Source organism: Panthera leo, chromosome B4, assembly GCF_018350215.1.
Source record: "Panthera leo isolate Ple1 chromosome B4, P.leo_Ple1_pat1.1, whole genome shotgun sequence".
In the NCBI taxonomy this organism is placed as follows: Eukaryota; Metazoa; Chordata; class Mammalia; order Carnivora; family Felidae; genus Panthera; species Panthera leo.
Genome location: NC_056685.1, coordinates 134,938,258 through 134,966,187, shown reverse-complemented (window position 1 = coordinate 134,966,187; position 27,930 = coordinate 134,938,258). Strand labels below are relative to the sequence as shown.

At 56.7% G+C, this 27,930-nt stretch overlaps 1 protein-coding gene across 2 annotated transcripts; it reads left to right on the top strand.

Moving 5' to 3' along the window:
- LOC122225217 (NADH-cytochrome b5 reductase 3) lies at positions 1–27,873 on the top strand. Of its 2 annotated transcripts, none has more exons than XM_042948014.1 (9): positions 1–92; positions 7,828–7,959; positions 11,263–11,335; positions 11,721–11,827; positions 13,873–14,002; positions 14,514–14,597; positions 14,816–14,901; positions 19,454–19,553; positions 26,704–27,873. In XM_042948014.1, the coding sequence occupies exons 1-9, from the start codon at positions 72–74 to the stop codon at positions 26,874–26,876; spliced, it is 906 nt and encodes a 301-aa protein (XP_042803948.1). In that variant the 5' UTR covers positions 1–71; the 3' UTR covers positions 26,877–27,873. The 2 variants fall into 2 exon arrangements, with proteins under 2 accessions (XP_042803948.1, XP_042803949.1); XM_042948015.1 differs by lacking the exon at positions 1–92 and adding an exon at positions 2,085–2,134.
- The last annotated feature ends 57 nt before the right edge of the window (positions 27,874–27,930 follow it).

Below are 27,930 nucleotides of genomic sequence, written 5' to 3'. Positions count from 1 at the left end.
AGGGGGCGGGCCCTGGGCGCGGCGGCCCGACTGTCTCGGCGGCGGCGGAGCGAGCGAGGCGCGGCGCCACCATGGGGGCCCAGCTGAGCACGGTAGGCGGGGAGGGGGCGCGGGGGGCGCGGGGGGCGCGGGGGGCAGGGACGGGGCCGCGGGGTCGGGAGCGCGGGCCCCCCCCCCATCCGCCCCGCGCGTGCCCGGTGGGCGCCGTGACTCACGCCCCGGCCCTCCATGGCCGGGACCCAGCCCTCCTCCCGAGGGGCGTGCGGGCGGCGGGCACCCGGCTGACGGGCACTGGGGCGCCCCGCCGCCGCCCGCATCCCTCCGGGTCCCGCCCCGTGGAGGGCGGAGCGGGCTGCGCGTGAGCCCTGCGAGCGAGGGTGGGAGAGAGGGTGTGGCTGGGAAAGTTGGCGTGTGCCCGGGTGTGCGAGTGTGCACGGGAGTGCGTGTGAGAATGCGAGTGCGCGCGAGTCGGTGAGTGCACGTGTGTGGCCGAGTGTGAACATGACACGGCGGGGTGTGCTGTGAACTGTGAGCGTGCACGAGAGTGCGCGAGCGCCCGCGGGTGTGTGTGTGTGTGTGTGTGTGTGTGTGTGTGTGCAGATGTGTGGCTGAGTGTGAGCACACGGAGTGGGTGTGGTGTGAGGTGCGAGTACAGGAGAGTATGAGTGAGTGAGAGGGTGTGTGGCCGAGTGCACGTGTGTGAGAGTTTCTGCGAGCGCGTGAATGTGGGAGGGGGCGCGTGCGGGCGATGCGGCTGCATGGCAGGGTTCCTGGCTTCTCCGGGCACCGGTGACCCCGCTGCACCCCTGCCTGCTGCTGCGGGGCTGCGAGACTTGTGAGGCCCTCGCGAGGAGCCCGGTTTCACAGATGAAGAAACTCGACTCACACTTGGCCGCCTTCCCATGCTGGGGGTGGTGGTGCTGAACTCGTGGGGCTCCAAAGTCCACCATCATGCTGTCACTTTTGGGACTCCCGGTGCCTCCTCTCTGGGATTTCTCAAAAGCCACAGTGGAGGGCCTGGGGACGGGTGCTCCAGCCTCCCTCCTGCCCCCCACCCCCGGGCGTGCTCTCGTCCCGGGAGCTGGCTGGGCACCGGGAGCAGTGGCAGGGCGGGCATCAAGAGGATTAGGCCCAGAGCCACTTGCCACCTCCACCCCAGGCGCCTGCCTCTTCCCTCTGGCTCTGTGAGGCTCCTGCTCAGGGTGAGGCAAATGGTTCTCTTGGCCTCCGGGTATTTGTTCCTGCAGTTGTGGCCCAGCCCAGGACTCTGGGGGACATCCAGACCTAGGAGCAGCCTTGCCCAGGGCAAACCTGTGGGCATTACTGAGGGTAACATCCTGACCCTCCTCCTTCGATACTCAACCCCGCCCCCGGACCCCCACCCCTGCTGTTTTCCCACAGTGCTTCTCGCTTTCTAGCTGGTGCTGGTTGGATTTGTCACTGTGCCCCCAGCATGTGGCCGCTCCATACGTTTTGCCAAGGCCCCCTTGCACCCCCCTTGTGAGTTAGGAGACTCACCAGCTCCACGGCCCCCTCTGTCCAAGAGGCGGGCAGGGATTGACCTGCTGGGGTCCCCACCTAGCCCAAAATGCCCACAGCAGACCCTAGCCGGGCCTCCTGGCGCACCAGCTCCACAGGGTCCGCGGGAGGCCGGCTCAGGCTCTGGGCACCAGACTCTTATCTGGGGTGTACAGGCTCTGCAGGAGGCCTCCTCCTATACTCCAGGGGGCCCCAGCTCAGGGACTGGCACTTGGGGGAACATCGGGGGTTTGGCCTGCCAGCCGGGACCGTGGCTCCCCTGCCCCCGGCATATCCGTGAGTGCTCAGTGGGCCCCGATAGACCGCCACGACAGGTAGAGTCCCAGGCTTGCTCGCTGCCCCCGCAGCTCTGTGGCTCTTCCGTGGCCCTTGCCCCTAGCTCCAGGGGAGCGGGACTGTGTCTCCTCCACGGAAAGTGGCTCTGCTGTCCACCTGCCCCTCCTCCTGGGTGCACTTCCCCCACGGTTCCGAGCCAGGAGCCCCCCGCTGCAGAACTTCCTCCACTCCCTCCCACTTCCTTCCACTTCCTGAGAAGGGGACCCAGAGGGAGGTGGACACTCAGATCCCAGCGGGGCGGCTGGCGGGCGGCAGGCAGGTAAGCCTCAGCACCGGGAGCCGGCCCCCCGGGAGGGCTAGGCCTGTGCTCAGACCCCACCTGGGTAGAGCGGGTGCCCGGGTCCCAGTAGGGAACTCCACGGAGTGGGGCAGCTGGGCAGGGTGCCGTGTGGGGGGCAGCAAGGCTGCCCATCCCCTCAGCAATGGTGCGCGAGCTGGGGGCGCCCTGGAGACATCCTGGGACTCTGGCTGCCCCTTTCCCTCTCTCTTTCTGTGTCAGCAGAGGTGAGGAAAAGCAGGTGGTGGGTTCCCCGGTGGGCCGAGCACGGCCTGCGGGGCACCAGGTCAAGGCCTGGGGGGCAGCTGTCCCCTAGATCCCCCCGAGGGGCTGTGGTGACTGTGTGTGTGTGTGCGCGCATGTGTGCATACACATGTGTACGTGTGTGTGTCTGAGCAGCGAGGCTGAGGGGGAGCTGGGGTGGGGCCTTGGCTTCACCATCTGCCTCCTGTTTACTCTGTCCACGACTTGCAGGGGTGGGGGTGGTACCGTGGACTAGGAGGGGCTGCAGAGTTCATTCTGCCCCCAGGTTGTAGGAACAGGGCATCCCTACCCCTTGTGAATCTGGTAGAGCCTCCACCTTTAACTTTCCATTGCTCCCTTTCCCGGGACTGTGTCTGTCTTCCCCACTGGCTTGAGCTCTTCAGGGGCAGGGTCCCCTGGCTGGTGTTCCCCGAACCCCCGTGAGTCCCGATAGGTGTGCTCACTGGGGTTTCTGGCCTGAACGACTGACTGACAGCGAGGGTCTGCCCACAGCTGCCTCCCCAGGTAGGAGTTCGTACATATGCAGAGTCCACAGGCGCAGAGAGGCAGGGCGGTACGGTGACTCAGTGCGTGGACTCGGTCACGTGCCTGGGTTCACATCCTGGCCCTCGGGCCAGGTCTTTCACCCAGGCCTCTGTTTCCTCGCCCGAAATGGGGGTGGTATCAGCTCCCGTCTCCTAGGCTTGAGGATTATGTGAGATGATAGGAGCCAAGCAGCTGTACCTCGCTCTGCATAGCCCAGTTTTGGGGACCGGAGGCTGGAAGGAGGGCTGCTGCTGACATTTATCAGCTGCCCACATGGGCGGCTCCTTCCGGCCATGGCTCTGATCCCAGCATCCCTCCACGCGGTAGGCGTGCCTCACAGATGCGGAGCCGCCAGGAAGCCAGGATCGAAGCTAGGATCGGAGCCACCCCGGCCTGTGCTCTGGAGGACTGTGGGTCTTCAAAGGGACAAGATGAGCTGGTGCCCCGCCCTCACCCGGGAGGGATCTGGCCCCTTGCCCTGACTCCTGAAACTTCCAGGCAAAATAAAAAGAGTCAGACAGAGACCTGGGAGGGGGGGGGGGGGTTGCTTGTTGCTGTCCCTTCACGAATTTATCCACACATGTTTGAGTGTCCCTGCTCTGAGCTCTGGGGATGCAATGGTGATGAGACCACAGATTCCCCCACCCCCCCACCCCTGCCCCTTCTGGGGCTTCTGATCTAGGATCTGCTGTTTCACGGCGACCGTGACCACACGTAGGCTCTGGCCCAGCCGTTTGAGCCATGGCTGGCATCCCGGGTACACGAGGCTGGTACTTGAAGCTGGAAGGTCTGGGCTAGGACTGCGGCCTCCACCCAGGGCCTCCCTGAGCCTTGGTTTCCTCATTTGTTAAATGAAGAATGCAGTTGGTCTATTTCCTACCGCTGCGGGTCAGTGAGGAAATACAGGGGAAGGCTCTCTGCAGATTGTACAATGAGCTGCGGGCCAAGCGGCTGTGTTGGGGGAAATCAAAACTCCAGGGAGCACCAAACACAACTCCAGTTGGCTCTCACTGTCCTTCAAGTTCATCTCCCGGGCTCCCTACGATGCAAACCTGACTTCACTCCACTTTCTCCCTAACCAGTGTTCCCCATGGATATGGCTTCTCCGCTTGACATGGCAGGGCCCGTAGCAGAGGAATCTGTAGAATAGTCCTCAGTCCCAGGGGAGTTTAGAGAGGGGAGCAGGGGCTATGGAAGTCTGCCGAGGGCCTGATGAGCTAGGGAGGGGCCAGTCAGGGAAGATTTGACATTTAGACTGGGGTCTGAAGGATGAGTAGGAGTTTCCTGGCTGGATGAGGGAAGAGGAAGGGCATCTGGGGCAGAAAGAAGAGTGTGCAAAGGCCTGAGGAAAGGCTTTTGGCCAGCGTTATAGCCACATAGCAGGGGCCTTGAGTGGAGGCAGGCAGCGGGGAGCCATCGTGGGTGTTTGAGGAGGGGATGGGTGGCCTGTTGGTTTGGCAGTTGGGGCCTCATCACGAGAGGCAGGGTATGAGGCTGTGGGATTCGGGCCTTGGGCTCTGTGGCTGGGGCACAGAGAGGGCACCTGTCCTGGGAGGTGGCTGGGGAAGGGCTAGACGGGCCTGGGGTTGAGTCCTGGCTCCACCCTTGACTTGCTGTAGGACCACGTGCAAGTCACTTAACGTCTCTGAGAAACAGGGACAGTAGTATCACTTGTGAGTGTGGTCGTCCAAGGATCCGCTGTGGTGCACCTGGGGCAAGACGCTGACCTTCTCTGGGCCTCAGTTTCCTTATCTGTAACCTGGTGATAATCACAGCGCCTATAGCCAAGGTGAAAATGAGGATTATCTCCGGGAGCTCACGTCCCACTCCTGGAGCCGTGCCAGCTTGGGAACGTTCGCTGCGTCTGCTCTGTGCACGGCCCTCTCACCTGTCTTCCTGTCCTCCCCAGCCCTGGAGGAGACTGTCCTCTTGCACTTGAGCGGGGTGGGGCCTGGAGAGGCCACGATTCTCTCCTGAGGTCCTGAGCTGGGGCTTTGACGAGGGCCTTTAATGAGACCCAGGACGGGTAGAACGCTGTGCGGTGCCTGGGACGCGGTAGGTGCTGGTTAAATGTGCGGCCGCCAGAGACCCCTGCCGCGTGGTGGGTGGGGCTGGAGAGGGGAGCCTTGGCTGGCTCCCACAGCCCGTTCCTTCGGACCCGTCAATCACAGACCCGGGGCTCTGTGGGGTGAGGCCTGGACCGCACTCAGCCTGGAGGCCCCGCCTGGGAGAGAGGCACCTTGTTCTAAGCCCGACAAAGCGCCTGTGACAAAGCACCTGTAACCGCAGCCCACAGCCGCAACAGGGTAACTTGAAGCCGCCGGGCCGGTTTGGGGAGCAGGGGCCAGGCCTGGCGCGGGATCTTGGTGCTTCTGCCCTTCTTCACTTGGGGGTCAAGAGAAGCTCCTGTGTGTGCGCCCACATCCCTCTGTGGCCTGGGCACCCTTATCTCATCTCATATCTTGACTCCCCCAGGAGGTGGGCCGAGTGGTAGCTCTTACCTTCCTTCTACAGATGAGACACTGAGGCTCAGGTACTCGGCCAGAGCACCTGACACAGAGTGGGAATCCTGGCAAGGCTTCTAGGAAGCCTGGGAGCAGTAGGGTGGGCCTCGAGAGAGCAGGGTCCTCTCACCCAGCCCTGAGTCGGGCAAGGACCACCTCCAAGTCTATTCACTACCTCAGGAAGCCCTCAAAGGAAGCAGAGAGGCCTCCGTGCCAGCAGAGAACTTGGCTCTGAGCTTCCTGGCAACCAAGGCAAAAAAGGGATCTAGTAGGATTATGATAAGAAGAACACATGGTCGTTTGGTGAGAGAACCGAAGTCAGGGAGGTGTACTGGTCACGGGTGCCGAACAAGACATGAGACAGCTTTCTGGAGAAGCAGTGTTTTGTGCTCCCAGCCTCACTGTTTGAACCACCATTGTGGCCTTCTCCCCACCCCAGCCCTAGTTTTATTTTGAAGTTATTTCAAACTTACAGTGAAATTGCAAGAATGTACGAAGAATTCTTGTAAGCTTTTTGCCCGGATGGCCCAACTGTAAACGTTTATTGTATTTGCTTTGTTAGGTGTGTGTGCATATTTTATTTTTTTTAATTATCTGAGAGTAAGTTACAGACATGGTGTCCCTAAGTACTTCAGTGGGTGCCTCCTAAGAGCAAGGATGTTCTGTTGCCTAATTACAGGGCAGTGGATCAAATCAGGAAAGTAGCATTGATCCAATGCTCATGTCTAATCTGTGGGCCTTAATTCATATTTTGCCAATTGCCTCAGTATTGACGTTTATAACTATTTTATTTTTGGCCCAGGATTCAATCCAAAACCACACATCACATTCCGTTGCTCTGTCTCTCTGGCCTCTGTGTTGGTTCCCTAGGACTGTGTAAAAAATCACCACAAACTAGCATAAAAGAAATGACTCCCTTACGGTTCTGGAGGCCAGAAGTCTGAAATCAAGGTATTGGCAGATCACCTGTCTGGCAATCTAGGGGAGGGTCCTTCTTGTCTCTTCTTGCTTCTGGTGGCTGTCGGTGACGCTTGTCACGGAGTTTAGGGCCCACCAGGGTATTCCAAGATGATCTCGTCTCAAGACCCTTAGTTGAGTTGCATCTACAAAGACCCCTTTTCCAGGTGAGGACACATTCCCAGGATCTGGATGGATTTATCTTTTGGGGGCCACCGTTCAACCCACAAGAGCTTTCTTTAATCTGGACCGGTTCTCCACCCTTTCTTTGTTTTTGTTTTTTTTGTGTGTGCCATTGACCTTTTGGAGGAGCCCTGGCCAGTTATTCTGGAGAATAGCCCTCACTGTTTCCTCATGGCTGTAGACAGATGAAATGATCCCGTTTCACAGATGGAGAAGCGGCTCGGAGAGGCTAAGTGATTTGCCCAGGGACAAAGAAACAGCTAGAAAGCACAGGTGGCCAGTAGATTTGGGTTTTGTCTGTTTTTCAAAAATCGAAACCACCTCTTAGGGTCTTTGTGAGGTTGAGATGTGGGGGGCAGGGCGTTGGCAAGGAGGAGCCTCTCAGGGTCACATAGCACGGTGAGCATGGGCCGGTAGTTTAAGAGGGTGACTGGGGAAGCAGGTGGACTCAGGTTCAAATTGCAGCTCCCCACCCACCAGCTGTGTGAGTGTGGGCAAGTTGCTGCACCCCTCTGAGCTGTTTGCTCATCTGCAACCCTATGAGGGTTGTCCTGAGATTAACACGTGTGTGGGGCTCAGCATGGTGCTGAGCAGTAGACTCTCAGAGCTTCAGGGGACCTTGCAGGTCACCTGGTCCAGTTCAGAGAGGGGAAGGGACTTACCTAGGATCACACAGCCAACAAGGAGCAGAGCTTCCCAGTGTCCAGTTCAGTGCCTCAGCTGTCCCCCACACCTGAAGGCGGAATCCTGGGGCTCGGGGGTTTGTCTGTCTAAATAGAGCTAGCACTTGAGATCACTTAATAGGACCAGGGAAACTGACTAAAGGAAGGGAAGGAGGGAGGGAGCACAGGCACCCAGTGCTCAAGGTTAAGCATAGTTACTTGTGAGCTTTACTCTGAGCTTCCTAGCAGCCAGAGTGAAAAGGGATACATGCCCAGTTATGTAGCTTTCTTTGTCCTGGTTCGTCTGGGAAATGGAGATTTCCAGCGACTTAGGAATAACTGATAGGTTTCACGTGTCTTGTTTTTGTAACTTCTCCCAGCCGGCACCAAAGTAGGTGATGGGGTTCCCTGGATGAGGATGGTGGGGGAGAGGGTGCTCCTGGAAGAGGGGACAGCATGAGCAGAGCGAGGCCTGGAGGTGGAAACACCTGGAAACGACTGGTGTGTTTGCGGGAAAGGCAGGTGGCAGGCCCCTCCCCGTGCCCACGCTGACCTCGTGGGTCCGTCACTGTCATTTCAGTTGGGCCACGTGGTCCTCTCCCCAGTCTGGTTCCTCTACAACCTGCTCATGAAGCTGTTCCATCGCTCCACCCCGGCCATCACCCTTGAGAGCCCGGACATCAAGTACCCACTGAGGCTCATCGACAAGGAGGTGAGTGCCAGTCACCATGGGGGCGGGGTATGGGCCCCCGGAGGCTCCTCTGTCTCCCTGCCTGCATCACAGTGTTTGTTGGCACCTGCTGTGTGCCCAGGGCGTGCCCCCCCCCCCCGAAGTAGGTCCTATTGTCTGCCCATCTCACAGATGGGAAAATTGAAGTGATGTCCCTTTCTTTTAAATGTTTTTTTTGGGGGGGTGCCTGGGTGGCTCAGTCGGTTAAGCGGCCGACTTCGCCTCAGGTCATGATCTCTCGGTCCGTGAGTTCGAGCCCCGCGTCGGGCTCTGTGCTGACAGCTCAGAGCCTGGAGCCTGTTTCAGATTCTGTGTCTCCCTCTCTCTGACCCTCCCCCATTCATGCTCAGTCTCTCTCTGTCTCAAAAATAAACGTTAAAAAAAATTTAAAAAAAATGTTATTTTTTTTAATGTTTATTCATTTTTGAAAGACAGAGAGACAGAGCACAAGCAGGGGTGGGGCAGAGAGAGAGGGGGACACAGAATCCGAAGCAGGCTCCAGGCTCCGAGCTGTCAGCACAGAGCCGGATGTGGGGCTCAAACCCACGAACCATGAGATCATGACCAGAGCTGAAGTTGGACACTTAACTGACTGAGCCACCCAGGTGCCCCGAAGTGATGTCCCTTTCTAAGGCTACTAGTAAGTGGCAAAGGGATTTGAAGCTATGTCTCTGACCACAGAGCCTGTTCTCTGAACCACACTCTCTATCCCACAGAAGGTCAGAGCAAGAGGGACCCCTCAGGACTTTTGGGTCTAAGCACCCATTGAACAGATGGGAAAACAGAGGGCAAAAGAGGAGTAGGGGGGTATCGGAGGTCACACTGTGTGTTAGGGGAAGGACCAGGACTCAGGCCTGCCCGTTGTCTTGGTCCCACATGCTTCCCGTCCCGGTGCCCCTTTCCTTAAAGCTAATGACTCCTCCTCGCCCCCACGGCCATCGACTCGGGGCCTGGTGCTTCTTGGACTCAGATATCTTTTGCATCTGTGCAGATTCCCCGCGTGATCTCATGATCCCTCTGTGCGGCTCCCCCTGCCTCTCTGGAAGGCTTGCTCCCGCCCTCCCTGTTGGACGCTTTTCCGTTTCAAACTTCTGATCATGATTTAAAACCACCCTCTCCCTCCCTTGCCCTGCCTCCCTTTAGCGGCTGCTCTTCTCTCCCTCATCAGAACCCCTCCCTTGTGCTATTTCTGGCCACCCGCAGCTGCCTCGGAAGGGGTGTGACAGGGAAAACTGAGTCATGGAGCAGAGAAAGTCACCTGCAAGGCCCCGAACCCTGGGCCCCTGCTCCACCCTAGGCTCCACATCAGTCCCAAGTCCCTGAGGCGCAGAATTGGGGCTTCCTGAGCGGCTTTCGTACCAGGAGTTCATTGAAAAGTCAAAAACCAAAGAGGAAAAAAACCCGCCACTTCCCGGATGAGACCAGACTTACCCTTTCAATATGTTTTGTAGACATTTTAACAATTTTAATTCCAGAAGTAGTGTATGATTTATATATGTTCACTCTAAAAATCCTGTTTATAAAGTATGAATGCCCCATCCTTCCCATCCCCCCCACTCCACCCCTGTGCAGAGGGTCCCATTCATGGGCCAGTGTGAGCCTTCTTCTGGGCATCACATTCACGTATATATGATGTATGGAGTTTTAGGTGTGTACTTACTTTCTCTTTCTTTCAATAGCCTGATTAAAAAAATTTTTTTTATTATTTTTGAGAGAGAGAGAAAGCACGTGAGCGGGGAAGGGGCAGAGAGGATCTGAAGCGGGCTCTGTACTGAGAGTGGAGAGGCTGATGTGGGGCTCGAACCCACGAACCGTGAGCTCGTGACCTGAGCTGCAGTTGGACGCTTAACCGACTGAGCCCCCCAGGCTCCCCTGGTTCATTATTATTATTTTTTAAATTTATTTATCTTTGGGAAAGCACACGCGGGGGAGGGGAAGAGAGGGGGACAGGCTCTGTACTGAGTGTGGAGAGGCTGAGGTGGGGCTCGAACCCACGAACTGCGAGACCGTGACCTGAGCCAAAGTTGGGCGCTCAACTGAAGGAGCCGCCCAGGTGCACCCCTAGTTCATTGATGACTGTCTCGTATTTCCTCATGGGGACGTCACACAGTGGACCCCCCCCAGTTCCCTTTGACCGGGCCTGTGGCAAATGTCCTAGCAGTTAAATCTGCCCCCACGCCCGTTATAGCCTAGCGGTGGCTTTTTGGGGTCAGCGGGTGGGTCGACTTTGGGAAGCTTTCGCCGAGCTCCCCCACAGGCACAGGGAGGCCCCCACCGCCTGCCCTTCCTGGGCCCACTGATTTGCAAGGTCCCCTTGAACCTCTGGGGCTCTACTGCTCAGCTCATCACGGCCAGCAGCCGAATGCCGGCACCGTGCGGAGCTCTGCACCGATGTTCGCGCGTGACTTTTGCTGTGCCTTACTAGCGTTGGCCGGCACAATAATTATCAGTGTTTTTCCCTCCTTTCTGTTCTTCTTCCAAAAACTGGCATGTGGGTTTCTGACCTGGAGCCCCAGGACCAGTTGAGAACCCTGGGCTCCGTTCCCAGGAGGCCTGGGGCTCAGTTTGCATGGAGTGCAAGGTTTCGGGGGGGATGCGGCTTCGGGCCTGGGCTGCTGGGGCGGGGAGACCGCTGGCTGCCGAGCCCCGTGTCCTGAGAGGCGGCTGGGCTCTGGCTTCCTGAGATCAGACCCCCAGGCTCTGCTTGCACACTTCAGGGACGCTCAGAGCGATGCTCCGTGCCTTCGGAGAAGTCTGTTGTCCCCAGTGATGACACCGTGTCCACGAGTGCACATTGCCACATCGCCTAGTCTCACGTGGGCGTGAACGCGTGCCCGACAGCTGCCTGCCATCCGGACGGCCCCTCCACACCCATGCTCCTGGCTGCACCGGGTGCAGGGGAGACCCCACAGAGGCCTTGTCTCGGCCCTGCCCGTAGTTTGCCAGCCCGGGGCCCGAGCTCTTCCTGCCACCCCAGGACACTGTCCAAGCTGATGGCAGGCTTGGATCCTCTCTCTTGCCCCCAGAATTTTCTGAGCCATCTGGCAGCCTTCTTTGGGATCCGAGTTCATTCCTTACCCCGACCACCTTGCTGTGTGGCCCCGGTTGGGTCCCTGCCCTTCTCTGGGCCAGTGAGAGCAGAGGCACACCCAGCGTTGGCACACGTGTGTGCAGCTTGTGAGTCCGCATGAATCAGCATCACTTCTCACACTGGGCGCCAGGAGCTCGGAGGTCTGGGGGTCCCCCTGCCCCGGGTGCCGTCTAACAGCTCGGGCCTCTCTGCAGGTTATCAACCATGACACCCGGCGGTTCCGCTTCGCCCTGCCGTCGCCCCAGCACATCCTGGGCCTCCCCGTCGGTGAGCGCAGCCCTGACCCAGCCCAAGTGGAACCGGGTGCTGGGCCGCAGGGGTGGGAGCTTTGCCCTTGAACTCGGGAGAGTGGGGAAGGCTTCAAGGAGAAGGCGACAGCCATGGGGGCCTCCGGGGATGAGCGTCAGCCCGAGAGGGGAAGTCGCTGCTGTCCCCGGCAGCGCTACCAGCGTGAGCAAAGGTGTGGCTGCAGGAACTGGGACATGGTGGGAATCCCCGTGGGGCCGGGAAGGGGGTCGTGGAGCCGAAGCCAGGCCAGGCTTTCAGTACGGGGCGGGGCAAAGGGCGGTGGGTTGACTGGACTCAGTGGGCCCCGCAGAGACAGTTGGCGGCCCCTCCGGAACTCCCGGAGTCACCCCTCCTCGTCCTGCAGGCCAGCACATCTACCTCTCGGCTCGAATCGATGGCAACCTGGTCATCCGGCCCTACACTCCCGTCTCCAGCGATGACGACAAGGGTTTTGTGGACCTGGTCATCAAGGTGAGGTCTCAGGGCCATGACCGCGTGGGGGCGGGGGTGACCTGGTCTCTGAAGGCCCAGTGCCCCCTTGCGCCTGGTTTCTGAACGATTGGCAAACTCTGGCTCCCCAGCAAAAGCCAGTATGGAGGTCTCGGCGGAGGGCAGGCGCTGGGGCTCAGGACGAGCGTCTTCAACTCAGGACAGATCGTCCGCAGAAGAGAAACCGGGAAGGTCGAGCAGCTCGTGCGGGGCTCACCTTCCCGCTCTTGGACGGGCAAAGCCTGGGGCACCGGGTCCCTGGTGGTGGCCCCCGGGTTGCTCGCTTCACTGCACTCGGTCACGCGGTCTCTGTGACCGGCAGGTCCTTTCCTGAGGAAACGGCCCACGGGCCCCTCAGGAGCAGTGTGAGGAGCTTGGGGCTGTTGTCTGGAGACCTGGGATCCATCGCGGGCCAGGGCTGAGCACACACTGTGGAGACGCAGCCTTTAGAACCAGAGAGGCGCAGGATAACCAGCAAGGATCTTAAAAATCATCGTATTGAGTGGAAAAAGCAACGCCAACCACAGCACAGTACACTTTTGTGACAGTTAGAAGCACAGGCTTTCCCGAACGATCCATGTTCTTGGATTACACGTCCAACTACTGTGAACCAGCCCAGGCCTGGATGTGGGCTGTCGGAGGCCCTCCCAGTATGGGCCCCGACCCCCATGGCCACCGTGGCTCAGCGTTCCTGTGGACCAGGCTTACTGTCCTACCTCCGCTGCGTGGGTCCCCTCACTAGGCACTTCATGGTGGAGGGACCGGCAGAGACCCCCTCTGGGCCAGAGCTGAGGCCCGGGGGCTGTGAGGGCAGGAAGGGAGCAGGGTCTGTCAGTCCGGGCTGTGGCCTGGGTCCCTCCTTAGCTTGGGGTCATTTTGATCGTGCTGGGTGCCCAGGTCTAGCCTCGGGAGCCTGTCTTTGCCTGGAGAGCGGACCCCCTTGCTCCAGGGGACAAACGTGAGACTGAGCGCCTGGAATGGCACCAGAGCTGAGGCAGGTGGGGTGATGGGCGCTGCTCCCCTGGGCAGGCAACAGGGGGGTGAGATGTGGGGGCCGAGGACGCGTTGCCCAGACAGAGAGGAAGGAAAAGGACCTTCCCGGTGCAAAGGCCCTGAAGTCAGAAGGAGGCTTTTAGACTGACGCAAAGGGCGGGGGCTTCAGAGGACAAGAAGGGGGAGGTTGGGGGGCAGGCAGGGCCTTGGGGGCCCGGTAAGGTTTGGGCCTTTATCCAGAAGGAGAGGGAAGGTGGTCCGGTTCGGACCTCTGTTCTTGTTGGAATCACTCTAGCCGGATGTGGAGAAGGTGTCGGTGGCGGGGGGGGAGATCCAAGTAGAGGATGGGACACTCAGGAAGACCAGACCCTCCTGCCTCAGAGACCTCGCTCCCTGCTCCCCGTTGGCCAGAGTCCTGGCCCACATGCCTCTCCCTGTCCCCGCCCCCTCCCCAGCCGCCCCCTCCCTGCCCATCACTCCTGCTTGCCCCTCGAGGCCCAGCACCCTCAGCCCTGGCCAGGGCGAGCTGCTCACCCTCGGTCTCCCCATGTCTTTCTTGTAGCCCTTCCCTTCTTCCGGAGGGGAAGTCCCAAAGGGCACGGCGGGGTGGGGGGTGGCAGTGGGGAATTGTTCCAGGAGCGCTGTCTCTATGACAGCACAGAACGGAAAGAGCTGAGGATACACAGAAGGGGTGGGGCCCAGCCCATCTCCCCAGAGGCTTTTCTGCGCTGACCGCGTGGGAATCTCCTGCAGGGAGGGGGCACGGAGACAGTTCTCCGCAGAACATTGATGCAGCAGGCCCTCGGGTTGGTCGCCTTGTGCAGCAGGCTGAGGCTCTGTGTTCCCGGGGGATGTTGGGGAAGGGCGGACTCCGCGGGGGCTGGCACGCAGACGGCTGGCCGGGGCACTGAGTGAGAAAGCCACACACAGGCTGCAGAAGAAACCCAGAAGAGGTTCCTCTCTTGCCTCTGTGGCCTGGAGCTTACCCTGGTGACCCTGCGGATAGGAGGAAGGACTGTGGGAATGTCTTGCAGGTTTACTTCAAAGACACCCATCCCAAGTTTCCTGCTGGGGGCAAGATGTCCCAGTACCTGGAAAGCATGAAGATTGGGGACACCATTGAGTTCCGGGGCCCGAACGGGCTGCTGGTCTACCAGGGCAAAGGTGATTTGGGTTGGAATCCCGGGGCCCCGCGGGCGCGGTGAAGGTTGGGTGCAGGGCCCCGATTCTGCCGCTGTCTGGGTGGGTGACTCTTGTTGGGCAGGCCGTCTCCTCTCTGGGGCCTCGGTTTATTCGGCCATAGAGGAGGGAGATTGGCCAGCACAGGGCCTGCACACGGGCTGCCCTTGGGGGCCAGATGTGGCCCCCAGACCAGCTTGGTTTGTCTGAAAACAAGTGAAAGCTTCGAGCTGGAGCACGTCCCGCTCCCCAGCCTCCCCGCTGCTCCCCAGCCTCCCCCTGCCCCCCAGTACCGTCTGCGGTGGGAGCGAGGGGCTCACCCTCGCGCTCCCCTTGGCCTGTAGCTCCGCCTTCCCATCCTCTCCCTGCCCCCAGCTGGCTGCCCACACCTCAGGCCCCCGAAGTGGGAGCGGGTTCCCCAGCCCGTCCAGCCCCACGTACAGCCTGTTTGAGAGCTGGGGTCTCCCCGTCTCCTTCTACCTTCTCCTCTTCCCAGGAAAGTTTGCCATCCGTCCAGACAAGAAATCCAACCCCGTCATCAAGACGGCGAAGTCTGTCGGCATGATTGCAGGAGGCACCGGTATGTGGACCCAGAGCCCTTCGCTGAGCCCCCAGCAGGCAGATGTCACGGGTCAGGGTCAGGGCACAGATAGAAGCAGTCATGAGCTCCCCAAGGTCAGGAGCCCAGGCCTGGTTGTCCTGGCACCTCCACCCCACCCCGTGCCTGCCTGGCGCTGCTGGGCCTGTGTGCCCATACACAGCTGGTACTCACAGCGCGGGGGGGCTGCTGTTTTGCAGGCATCACTCCGATGCTACAAGTGATCCGCGCCATCATGAAAGACCCAGATGACCACACCGTGTGCCACCTGCTCTTTGCCAACCAGGTCAGTGAGTGTTCCCGACACAGATACGCGGGCCCGGCTCCCCCAGAGGGGGCGTCGGCCCCTGTGGGGCACCCATCGGGGGGTCTGCACGGCTGTGTGGCTGAAACGTGAGGGTCCTCTGAGCGTCCTGTGCACGGGTAGCTTTCGCTGTAGCTGGTGGGCGTCAGGCTTTACAGTCCAGAGCCCAGGGTCTGACCTGAGTGGGGCTGCTTGGGGGGGGGTGGGGGGCGGAGGGGGTGATGCTTCTGGAGCACCCCCCACCCTGGGGTTTGCTCCCTGGCTGCTTCCTCTGAATCTCAGAGCTCACTCCACAAACAGTGAGGAACCCAGCAGTGAAGGGCAAGAACACTGGGCTGGGTGGGGGCTGGCCTGGAGCCAGAGGGGCCGAGAGCACACGTGCATGCCGTCCCTGAGCTGGGGGTGTTGGGGCGGGGTTTGGACCCGGTCTCTCTGGCTCCTGAGTGCGTGTCCCCCTCCCCGTGCCTGTTGCCCGCCTGCCCAGGCCTGCCGTGTGGCCTCGGGCAAGCCACTTGCCGTCTCTGGGCTCTGCTCCCTCATTGTGGAATGAACTGGTGAAGCCAGGTCATCCCAAGGGTCTTTCTAGATTCATTGTTTTATGACTGAATGTGTGGGTTTTGCAGAGTGATACCCCTTTGGGGCAAAGCCAAGGTGAGACACCCATCCCCCAACAGTGGGGGGGCCATGCCCAGCCCCCTGCGCCTCTCGGATGTGGTTCAGGTCAGCTTGCCCCAGGGCCCATCTGGCCCAGGCTCTGTACCGTCCATCTTTGAGGAACCAAGCTCAGAGGGGGAGGGGCCTGCCTGAGTCCTTGGGCCCGCACAGCTGCAGGACACAGCTCTGAGGCCCACCGAGGGGGCTGCCAAGGGGCCCAGGGGTGGGTGGGAAGAGCCAGTGTTCCGAGGTGGTGGGGATGGGGTGAGGTGGGATGGGGGACGCTGGTTCCACTTGGTGCTGCTGGGTTAGTCTCTGGAGGCCGTCAGTCCTCTGTCACCTGAACAGGACATCCTCACGCCCGTCGGTCCACTGGGCTGGGCGGTAGAATGATCTCCACTTTATATAGCTCTGGGCTCAGAGACCCGGAGAGGTGCTGGACCTGCCAGTCGCACAGGAAGGAGCGCGACCAGGACTCGAGGCAGAGCGTAGTGTACGAGAGTAACTGTATTTTAGGAAATACGGTCTTGTTTTACGTTTTTGCAAGCCTTTGTGATGTCTGGCTGAGTGGAAGCCGCCGGATCCCGTATCTGGTTTTGCGTTCCGTTGGGGCAGCGTGGCAGGTCACGGAGCCTTCGGGAGTCCCAGCGTGCGCCGTGATGGAAGGAGAGTGAAACACGCACACAAGGTGCTAGTGTTCTGGGAAGACAGAGTGTCCGTGTGCAGCCAAGGAAGTTTGAAAAGAGAGCATAACAAGGTAGACTTGATGGTGTTACTAACACATCCGTGATGGAAACAGTGGCTCCAAAGCCACACACGAGAACTGGGCTTACTGGGGCTAAAGCATTTCCAGGTGACACGATGGAAAATCCAGACTGTGCCGGAACATGCTAGAACACGTGGCTATTTACATTTAAGTTAGCGAAGATTAACTAAGATGGAAAACACCCTCTCTCGTGGGTTCCGTAGCCACGCGTGGCATGCGGTTACTGTATCGGGTAACACAGATCCGGAACATTCCCACATCCATCGTGGCAGAAAGTTCGGTTGACTAGCACTGGCCGAGGGACAGGGCCGAGTATACACGAGACTGTCCAGTTGGTGCAGGTGGCGTCTCAAACCCGAGGAGAGAGATGGAAAGGAGCGTTGGGTCAGCTGGTATGACTTTGGAAAGTGCTGAGTAGACCCTACTTTAACCTTAAAGTAAAATGAGATTTAGGTTAAAAATGTACGTGTAGAAAAGTGGTGCGTTAGAGGCGCTAGGTGAGCCTTTTTGTGAGTGTTGAATGAATGAATGGGGATGGGCCGTCTAAACAGAACACCAGAGGAGAGCCCATCTGCTTAAAAATGGAAAAAAACCCTATAAATGAGGTAGATTAACAGCTGGGGAAAAAACCCAGGCTGCAGCACCACTATAGAAAGAGTCTTTTCAAACTAAAAAGATAGAGCTAGGGATACGACGTCTCTCTTTTTGAAACAATAATAAATACGGGCACCTGGCTGGCCCAGTTGGAAGAGCGTGAGACTCGATCTCGGGGCCATGGGTTCAAGCCCCACATTGGGTGTAGAGATTGCTTAAAAGCAAACAAGCAAACAAACGTGAGATCGACGCTCCATGCCTCTGATGGGCAGAGCTGTGAAACGGTCTTTACGCAGAGCTGGCAAAGCTGTAGGAAGACAGACAGTCTCGTCGCTGCTGGTGTGAGAAAGGCCCACCCAGGGAATACGGGGCTGCGGGTATTGAATGCCTTACCCACGTGGAATTTTCTGCCCCAAACTCCACTTTCTCAGATTCATCTAAGAACTTAGGGCAGTGAGGATGGTCAAGGAGACATTGTTTGTGAAGGAGGGTGTTGAAACGATTTAAATGTCCTTCAGCAGGGAACAGTCCGTTGGTCCAGCACAAGCTGGGCAGCTGGTAAGGGAAGCGTTGGTGCTCAGAGGCCGGTGACGCGTGGGGGGTCTGCAGTGTGTTCTTTCCTTAGGAGAGCAGGTGGCGGGGCGCCTGGGTGGCTCAGTTGGTTAAGTGTCCGACTTCAGCCTAGGTCACGATCTCGGTGTTCCCGAGTTCCAGCCCCGCACCTGGCTCTGTGCTGACAGCTCAGAGCCTGAAGCCTGTTTCAGATTCTGTGTCTCCTTCCCTCTCTGTGCCCCTTCCCCACTCATGCTCTCTGTTTGTCTCTCTCAAAAATAAATAAAAATTAAAAAAAAAAAAAAAGCAGGTGGCAAGGTGGCCTGCACGCCCTGGTCCTATTTTTGTTAAAAAGAAAAGATATGTAGTTATTAGAAAACAAAGTCTAGGGGTGCCTGGGTGGCTCTGTCAGTCAAGTGTCTGACTCTTGATTTCAGCTCAGGTCATGATCTCATGGTTTGTGAGATCGAGCCCCGCGTCAGGCTCAGTGCTGATAGAATGGAGGCTGCTTGGGATTCTCTTCTTCTCTCTGCCCCTCCCCTGCTCTCTCACATGCACGTGCTCACTCTCTCTTAAAATAAATAAATAAATAAATAAATAAATAGACCAACAAACATGAAAAGAAAAAGAAAACAAAGTCTAAAAGATACACAAAAAATTCTAACGTGTTATCTCTATCAGGTAATAGACTGACCTGAGAAGACTATTGGGTGATTTTTCTTTTCTCCTATATTTTCTCTAGTTTTTCACACAGAGCTTGTCGAGCCTGAGCCCTGGCCGTGTTCTCACTCCCATCAGCACAGGCACGGCCCCCTGCCCCCCCTTAGAAATGGGAGAAACGATCAACACCCTCCTCCCCGAGACACTCAGAGGCTCGTGCTTCCTGCCTGCAGCCCATTTCCCAGAGGGGAACACTGAGGGGTCAGGACTGCAGGGTCCTTATGAGAACAAGTACGGCTGGGTCAGCCCCTCCTGTAGCAAGACGCCCTCCACGCAGCGGGTACTCAGCAAATGTTCATCACTGTGGCTTCAGATTATTTGTCTTTTCCTGCCCACCTCTCGATGCCACTAAGCGCCCCCAATAGTCCCTTTCGCTGAGCCTGTCCGGGTGCCGTTGGTCACGTGGGACAGAGAAAATACATCTCTGCATCCCTCGCTGTCTGCCTCCGTGGGGAGGGCCATTCTGCCCTGGCCCAGGGGCTCAGTAGTGCTTTGTGAGTGGGCGATCCCTTCTGGCTGACAGAGCTCTTTGGCCCCCAGTTTAATAACAGTCCCATGAGGTCAGTTAGGCTGCCCACTGATTGGAGGAGCCCCTTCTATCTTCTGTGATCTGTGAACGCATGAGGCAAAGGCCCGTGGTCAGAGGGCCCATGTGAGGAGCACGCTGATGCCCCTGGGGAGTCCGGGAAGGCTTCCTGGAGGAGGTGGTACCAGGCTGAAGGACAGGGTCACGTGGGGCCAGCCGGATGAGGCCGGTGTGAGCAGAGAGTGGGGAGCTGTAGGTCAAGCAGGGGGTCAGCATGGGCGAGGCTGCGGAAGGAGCGGGTGTGACCTGGGGAGCAGTGTCTCCGTGACCCAGTTTACGGATATACAGCCCGAGACGCCGGAGCACAGAGAGGCTTGGCCGAGGGATGAGGGTGGCGGGACCGTCAGGACGGTCCGTCCCTGCTCTGCGGTTGCGTGTGCCCGGCCTCGTTTGCTCGCTGTCCCCGCTCCCGCTTACAGGGGGCACGTCTCCCACAGCGCTGGGCGCCTTCCGCAGACGCCGTTTGTAATGAACGTCTTGTCTGCAGCTTTGATCCGCTCCTCCGGCGAGGTGGGCAGAGCGGGGTGGGGGTTTCTGGGAGTTTCTGGGAGTCTGGCTCGGCTCCGCCGGGCCCCTCCCCAGCAAGCGCCGCCAAGTGCGTGGCCCCCAGCGGGTGGGATGACGAGCCGTCCCTGCTGACCGCTGGGCCCTGTCCCCCGCAGACTGAGAAGGACATCCTGCTGCGGCCCGAGCTGGAGGAACTGAGGAACGAACATTCTGCTCGCTTCAAGCTCTGGTACACGGTGGACAAAGCCCCCGAAGGTGAGGGGAGGAAGCGCTGAGGGGGCCGGGGGCGGGGGGGGGGGGTGTGGGAGGCACTGGATCCTTCCCGGGGTTGAGCCTTCTGCACCCTTCGTCTCCAGTGGTGCTCAGGGTGGCCGTGTGCGAGGGAGGTAGTATGATGCCCTCTCACAAAAATGAGGAAGGAGGGATCAGAGAGGGGAAGTAAGTGTCCCACAGCACACAGCTGGAAAGCACCAGAGCCGGGGCTTGAACCCACATCCTCTTCCCCCAGAGCCCAAGGCCCTCCCTGGCTGCCCCGCCTCCCACCGGACAAAGAAAGTTGGCCTTTCTCCCCTTGGTGGGGGGCTCACTCTGGGGCAGGTCTTCAGGGTCACTGCTGGGGTTGGGGGCAACTGCCCCCGCTTTGCACTTTGTACCCTGTAAGGCACGTTACGCCCATTTTCTCCCTGGGCAGCGGCTGGAGGCCGGGCCGGGCTGACTCACGCTTACCCTCATTCGACCTGTCCGGGTAGGCTGTTTGCCAAGGTCATGTAGGAGGCAGTGGATGAGGGCCACCTCCAAAACCCGAACCGAGGCTGCCCCCTGGGAGTTAAATTCCGCTTCATTCTCCCGCTTTGGGTGGAGACGTGGGTACGGGAAGTACCTGAGTCTCTTCTTTGCTGTGAGAAAAGCAGCAGGTCGGGCTTCTTGGCCGGTGGTCCTGATGGCGTCTGGCTGCGGGGTTGGGAGCCTGCAGGGAGGTGGTGCAGCCTCGGAGACCCCCACTCCCTCCAGAGGCCCCTCAGCCAGCCGTCCTTCCGTGTCCTTCCTTCGCGTCAGGCTGCAGCCCCACGGGCCGGGCCTTTCCGCTTTTCAAGAGAAGCAGGGCCCTGCATTTTCATGGGAAACTTCTAAGTGGTGGGAAATGGACATTTTTGAAGCATCCTTAGGGCACCGGCGTGTGATGTCATTCGCATCCGCCCCCCCCCCCCCCCACCGGCGTCCACCTCCCCTGGAACCAGGCAGACACGCTCTAGGGGCAGGTGCCCATCTCATGAGTGGGAGGAGCCACCCTTCAGGGTTGACAGATCGGGTCCTGGGCCTCCTGGCTGAGACCTAGGCTGGGATGTAGGTGAATTGTGGACCGGACGGCGGTGCCCTGAGGCCCCTCGCTGGCCGGCCGCCCTGGACCGGCCCATCCAGGCTCCTGGTGGAGCCCTCGCTCTGTTCAGGAAGCCAGCTTGGCCCCGTGAGTTGACGCTCTCGTAGAGGAAGATGAACATGAAATAGGTTTATTAGCACATTATAGAGCAGGGGACCTAACCCTTGGGCAACAGCAGGATTAGGGGCGCTGACCGTGCCATCGAAAAATCTGCATATCTTTTTTTTTGTTGTTTATTTATTTTTGAGAGAAAGAGAGACACAGTGCGAGCGAGCGGAGGAGGGGCAGAGAGAGAGAGGGAGGCACAGAATCCGAAGCAGGCTCCAGGTTGAGCTGTCAGCACAGAGCCCGACGCGGGGCTCGAACTCACGAGCCGTGAGATCATGACCTGAGCCGAAGTCGGACGCTTAACCGACTGAGCCACCAGGTGCCCCAGCATATAACTTTTGACTCCACAAAAACTTAACTACTAAAATAGCCTGTTGACCAAAAGCCTTGTCGATAACAGCCGATTAACACACATTGTGTGTATTTTTACACACCGTATTCTTACGATAAAGTAAGCTAGAGAAAGTGGTATTAAGAAAACCATAAGGAAAATATATTTACTGTACTGCACTAACCGGAAAAAATGTACATGTAAGTGGACCCGTGCTGTTCACGGGCAAACTGTAGAGTCCGGCAGGGAGGGGTGGCAGGAGCACTGGTTCCTGGAGTTGCTTTTTTTTTTTTTACAGTAAAGAAAGGAACATTTAGCTTGTATTTGTGTCTCCCTGGAAGTCGGGGGCGTGGGGGAGGGCGGGAATGAGAGGAATGGGAGAAGTTTACTCCCTTCTGGTTACAGTTTCTAGTAGCAGTGGCGGGGGGGCCTCCTTGTCCCTGCTGCCTGCGGAGGAGGGGCCGGCGCTGACCCCTGCTGGTGGCACACACCAGAGCGCGGCCTCCTGGGGGCTGTTTAAGGGGCACCCGTTACCCGCCAAAGGAGGAGCCGGGCTGGGTCGTCTCCTGGCACTTCACGCTTACGTTTATTGTTACCCTGACCCACAGTTCAGGAGGAGTCGAGGTGTTGCCACAACGTTAGGTAGAAGCTGAAATTCTGGGTGTCACGAGAAAGATGGTGTAACAGGTGGGCAAGGGCCGTTGTGGAACTGAGTGAAGGAGCGGGGCCTGGGGCCAGCTCACGTGCAAATGCAGCTGACCTGTGCAGTACACGTGTAAAGAAAAACGCACCATTTAAACAAAATCCTTGTCAGTTTGCGATGTCTTCTGTAGCCGCACGTTTTACATACTAGCAAATACAGCTTAGTCCCGTGCATATTTTTAAAAATAAACTTATACCGGAGCGCCTGGGTAGCTCAGTCGGTTGAGCGTCAGACTTGGGATCAGGTCATGATCTCACCACTTGTGGGTTCGAGCCCCGCGTGGGGCTCTGTGCTGAGAGCTCAGAGCCTGGATCCTGCTTCGAATTCTGTGTCTCCTTCTCTCGCTGCCCCTCCCCTGCTCGCTAGCACTCTGTCTCTCTCAAAAATAAACATTAAATTGGGGCGCCTGGGTGGCGCAGTCGGTTAAGCGTCCGACTTCAGCCAGGTCACGATCTCGCGGTCCGTGAGTTCGAGCCCCGCGTCAGGCTCTGGGCTGATGGCTCGGAGCCTGGAGCCTGTTTCCGATTCTGTGTCTCCCTCTCTCTCTGCCCCTCCCCCGTTCATGCTCTGTCTCTCTCTGTCCCAAAAATAAATAAAAAACGTTGAAAAAAAAAAATTAAAAAAAAAAAATAAAATAAACATTAAAAAGTAAAATAAACTTAGACCAAAAATAAAGTCAAAAGAAACTTCTACCTCCTCCACCCACCTCTGCCAGCCCCCTCCCCTGCCTCTGGCAACCAGCAATCTGTTCTGTCTGTGAGCTTGCGGTTTTTTGTTTTTGGGTTTTTTCTTTCTTTTTTTTTTTTTAAAGATTCCACATGTAAGTGACTCATACGGTGTTTGTCTTTCTGTCGGACTCATTTAGCATAACACCCTCGAGGTCCATCCATGTTGTCACAAATGGCAAGATGTCATTCTTTTTATGGCCGAATAATATTCCATTGTATTGAAGGGGTTCAGGTCTCACCCACACCCCTCCCCTCCAGAACGTGCCACTTTGTCATGTGGGTTATTTTGAGCTGAAGGCACTTGAGACCCTGTTGGGCTCAAGAGAAACTTTTGTCCCTTCCTCAACCACACAGAAGAATCTAAATTGAGGGTCTTTCCGGGGCACCTGGTGGCTCAGTCGGTTAAGCGTCTGACTCTTGATATCAGCTCAGGTTATGATTTCTTGGTTTGTGAGTTTGAGCCCCACATCGGGCTCTGCACTGACAGCACGGAGGCTGCTTGGGATTTTCTCTCTCTGTTCTCTCTGTCCCTCCCCTGCTTGCTCTCTCTGTCTCAAAATAAATAAAAATAAACTTAAAAATAATAAATAAATAGGGGGTCTTTCTCAGAATGAGGGCTATTGTCAGAGGTAAATTTTATCTGAGTGACTCATCTGTATGGCAGGGCAAATATCTAATAAACATCCCTTCTTACCCTGCCGTGAAGTACATTCCCTCCCTCTGAAGTCTGACGCCTGCCCCCTTCTCCGGGTTCAGAATGACATATAGATCTCATTTTGCCTGACTGCCTTTGGAATTTCCATGTCTGTGTGGATTCCCTGTATATAGGCTATTAAATTTGATTTTTGCCTATTAAGCCCTCTCATGTCAACTTGATTCTTAGTCCAGCTAGAAGGACCTTTCAAGGGAAAGGAATTCTTGCTCTGTGAAAGCATTTGTAGCATAATTTCTTTTTTTTTTTTTAATTTTTTTTTTTTTAACGTTTATTTTTGAGACAGAGAGAGACAGAGCATGAACGGGGGAGGGTCAGAAAGAGGGAGACACAGAATCTGAAACAGGCCCCAGGCTCTGAGCTGTCAGCACAGAGCCTGATGCGGGGCTCGAACCCACGGACTGCGAGATCATGACCTGAGCCGAAGTCAGCCGCTTAACCGACTGAGCCACCCAGGCGCCCCATAATTTCTTTATCCATTCATCCATCAGTGGACATTTAGTTTGCTTCCATATCTTGGCCACTGTAAACAATGCTGCAGTGAGCACAGGGTGCAGATATCTTTTCGAGTTAGTGTTTTCATTTTCTTTTTTTTAATATTTTATTTTATTTTTGAGAGGTGGGGGAAGGGGCAGGAGGAGAGAGAGAATGGACCCGAAGCAGGTTCGGCACTGTCGGTGCAGAGCCCAGTGCAGGGCTCGAACCCACGAACCCTGAGATCATGACCTGAGCCAAAGCCAGCCGCTCAACCAACTGAGCCACTCAGGCATCCCAGTGTTTTCATTTTCTTCGGATAAACACCCAAAAGTGGAATTGCTGGGTCATAGGGTAGTTCTATTTCTAATTTTTTGAGGATGCTCCATACTGTTTTCCACAGTAGCTGCACTCGCTCGTACTCACGGTACACAAGGGTTTCCTTTTCTCCACATCCTCTCCCAACACTTGTTTGTCGTCTTTTTGATGGTGGCATCCTGACAGATGTGAGGTGTGCTTTTGGATGGAATGTTCTGTAAACGTCTGTTAGGTCCATCTGGCCTAATGTGTCGCCTAAGGCCAATGTTTCCTTACTGATTTTCTGTCTGGGTGACCTAGCCATTGTTATAAGCAGGGTATTAAAATCCCTCGCTCTTACTGTATTGCTCTCTCTTTCTCCCTTTAGATCTGTTAGTATTTGCTTTATGTGATCAGGTACTTCTATGTTGGACACATAAGCGTTTACCGATGTTACATCATTGTGGGGTTGACCTCTTTACCATTATGTCTCTCCCATCTTTGTCCCTTATTTACTTCAGCTTTCTTTTCGTTTCCACTTGCACAGAACATCTGTTTCCGTCCCTTCACTCTCGGTCTGTGTGTCCTCCCAAGTGTCTAAAGTGCGTTCTTGTAGGCAGCACATAGATAGGTCCCGTTCGTCTGTTTTCGTGCAATTTCAGTGTCGTTAACGCAGTGTTCTATTAGTTTCAGGCGTACAGGGTAGTGATTCGGAAGTTCTATACGTTACTCAGCGCTCATCACGAAACGTGTGCTCTCCATCCCTTCACCGTGTCACCCAGGCCCTCACCCTCCCCTCTGGCCACCATCACTGTGTTTCCCACAGTTAAGAGAGTCTGTTTTTGGTCTCTCTGTTTTTCTTTGTTGGTTTTTTCCCTAAACTCCACTATGATTGAAATCGTATGGGATTGTCTTTCTCTGACTGCCTGATTTCACTTGGCGTAATACTCTCTAGCTCCATCCATGTTGTTGTAAATGGCAAGATTTCGTGGCATCTCATGGCTGAATAATACTCCCTCGTATATACGTACCACATCTTCTTTATCCGTTTATCCTATCAATGGACGCTTGGGCTGCTTCCCAAGATATCTTGGCTGTTGTAGAGAACGCCGCTATCAACACTGGGGTGCATGTATCCCTTTGAGTTAGTGTTTTTGTATTCTTTGCGTAAATACCCAGTAGTGCGATTTCTGGATCATAGGGTCATTCTGTTTCTAATTTTTTGAGGAACCTCCATACTGTCTTCACAGCAGGTGCACCACTTTGCATTCCCACCAGCGGTACGCAGGGTTCCCTTTTCTCCACATCCTCGCCAACACCTGTCGTTTCTTGTGTTTGGATTTTAGCCATTCTGACAGGTGTGAGGTGATATCTCATTGCGGTTTTGATTTGCATTTTCCTGATGGTGAGTGATGATGAGCATCTTTCCATATGTCTGTTGGCCATCTGGATGTCCTCTTTGGCAAAATGCATATTCACGTTTTCTGCCCAGTTTTTAGTTAGATTGTTTTCTGGATGTTGAGCTGTGTCAGGTCTTTATATACTTCAGACACTAACCCTTTATCAGATAAGTCCTTTGCAAGCATCTTCTCCCATTCAGCGGGTTGTCTTTTAGTTTTGTGGGCTGTTCCCTTTGCTGTGCAGAAGCTTTTTATTTTGATGTCGTCCTAATAGTTTATTTTTGCTTTTGTTTCCCTCGCCTTAGGAGACATACCTAGAAAAATGTTGCTATGGCTGATGTTAAGAGAAATTCCTGCCTGTGCCCTCTTCTAGGAATGTTATGGTTTCAGGTCTCACATTTAGGATCTTAATCCATTTTGAGTTTATTTTTGCACACGGCATAAGAAAGTGGTCCCGTTTTATTCTTTTGCATGTGGCTGTCCCGTTTTCCCAACACCGTTTGTAGAAGAGACTGTCTTTTTCCCATTGTATATATATTTTCCCCCCTCAGACCAACAGCAGCCCAGTGCCCTGTCGAGGCTTTATTTGACACCACTCCCATTGTATATTCTTGCCTCCTTTGTTGAAGATTAATTGACCACATAATCATGGGTTTATTTCTGGGCCTTCTATTCTGTTTCACTGAACTATGTGTCTGTTTTTATGTTGGTACAGATGGGTCTTGTTTTTTATCCAGTCACTTTTTTTTTCTCCAATTTTTTTATTTTTACATTTATTTATTTATTTTTGAGACAGAGACAGCACAAGTGGGGGAGGGTCAGAGAGAGAGGGAGACACAGAATCCGAAAGCAGGCTCCAAGCTCTGAGCTGTCAGCACAGAACCCGACGAGCGGCTCGAACTCACGAATCGTGAGATCATGACCTGAGCCGAAGTCAGACGCTTAACCGACTGAGCCACCCAGGCGCCCCCACTCAGTCACTTCTGATTGGAGAATTTAGTCCATTTACGCTTAGAGTAATTATCGATAGATACTCACTGCCATTTTGTTAATTATTTACTGGCTGCTTTGTTCTGGGTCAGCCAGGCTGGGGCAGGGGATCACGGCACACGTTTGCTTCGGATCAACCTCTTCATTCTTCGATGTTTGTTGAAAGAAGGGAGGAATTCACAGCACAGCAGTTTAATGGTCAGGGGGAGGCGGTTTGGGGTAGGTGGGCGGTCGTTGGTCAGTCACACGGCCACACTGGGACTCACCTTGTCTCCCGCCTGCAGCCTGGGACTACAGCCAGGGCTTCGTAAATGAAGAAATGATCCGGGACCACCTTCCGCCCCCGGAGGAGGAGCCGCTGATACTGATGTGCGGCCCCCCGCCCATGATCCAGTATGCCTGCCTGCCTAACCTGGACCGCGTGGGCCACCCCAAGGAGCGCTGCTTCGCCTTCTGACGGCCAGGCCCTGGCTGCTCGCACGCCTGCCCCGCACACTCACCGTGCCCCGTCCACACCCGCCCTCCCCGCCGTTGCTCTTTAACCTGCCACATCTCCCGCTGCGGCCCTGGGTGCAGCCCGCCCTGCCTGAGCTGCGGTGGTGACCCCGCTGGGCTGGTTCCCCCGAGGGACCCCTTTGGGAGCAGGGTTCTGTTACAGGCAGGCCACCTCCAGCCACCATCTGGCCCTCTTCAGTTCTTACCCGTGATGCTCAGCCCTGGCCCCGCCCTGCCTCCACCCCACCCACCCACACACTACTAGGCCAAGGCTTCCAGCACTGCGATCCACCCACCCCTCCCAGAGCAGACCGCAGTCTGGAAGCAAACACAGGTGGTACGGGCAGCCCAGAGCTGCAGGTGCCAGGAACCCCCCCCCCCCCCCCAGCCACCGGCTCGGGACCCTCACCTGCCACCCCTCACTACCTGCTCTGGGTCACAGCCACCTGACACTACATAACAGGTAATGCCGAAAAGTGCTCTCGGCAGGGACTGTGGGGATGAGAGTCTGCCCCCGCTCCAGCGCCCAGGCAGGCCCCGCCGGCAGGGAGCTGGGCTCTCCCGGGGCTGGAGCAGGAGGAGGAGACTGGCCCACCGGCCCAGGGCTCCTCCCGGGGACACGCGGGCCCTCCGGAAGCCTCGGCATTTTCTGCGACACACCTTAACGTTCGGGCAGCTTTGGGAGTTCCAAGCTGTCGGCCCAGCAGTCTCATGGGCTGCCTCTGGGCCCTGGGCCCCCAGCCCTGATGGCAGAGCTGAGACGATGTTTATTTATTCCTCTGCCCCAAACCCGCCCGTCCTGCTGCCTGCGCCCCAGCATAAGGGAGTTTGTCTGAGCAGCGTTCTCAGTGACCTCAGTGTTGCCTTTAGATGAGGGTGGGTGAGCCTCTTGCGTATCGGCTTTTCCAGAATCATTTATGAGCAGAAAAGACGTTGAAATAAAACTTTGCTAATACTAACCCTTCTGGGGCTCCTGGAGGCTCTGTGACTTGTGTCATTGTGGGGACGGTGGGGGG

What these genes read in the sequence shown, in the direction of transcription:
- LOC122225217 (XM_042948014.1), top strand. Translation starts at nt 72, where the DNA reads ATGGGGGCCCAGCTGAGCACG. An exon ending in CATCCTGGGCCTCCCCGTCG is followed by an intron (nt 11,336 to 11,720) that starts GTGAGCGCAGCC and finishes CTCGTCCTGCAG; the next exon opens with GCCAGCACATCTACCTCTCG. An exon ending in TTGTGGACCTGGTCATCAAG is followed by an intron (nt 11,828 to 13,872) that starts GTGAGGTCTCAG and finishes AATGTCTTGCAG; the next exon opens with GTTTACTTCAAAGACACCCA.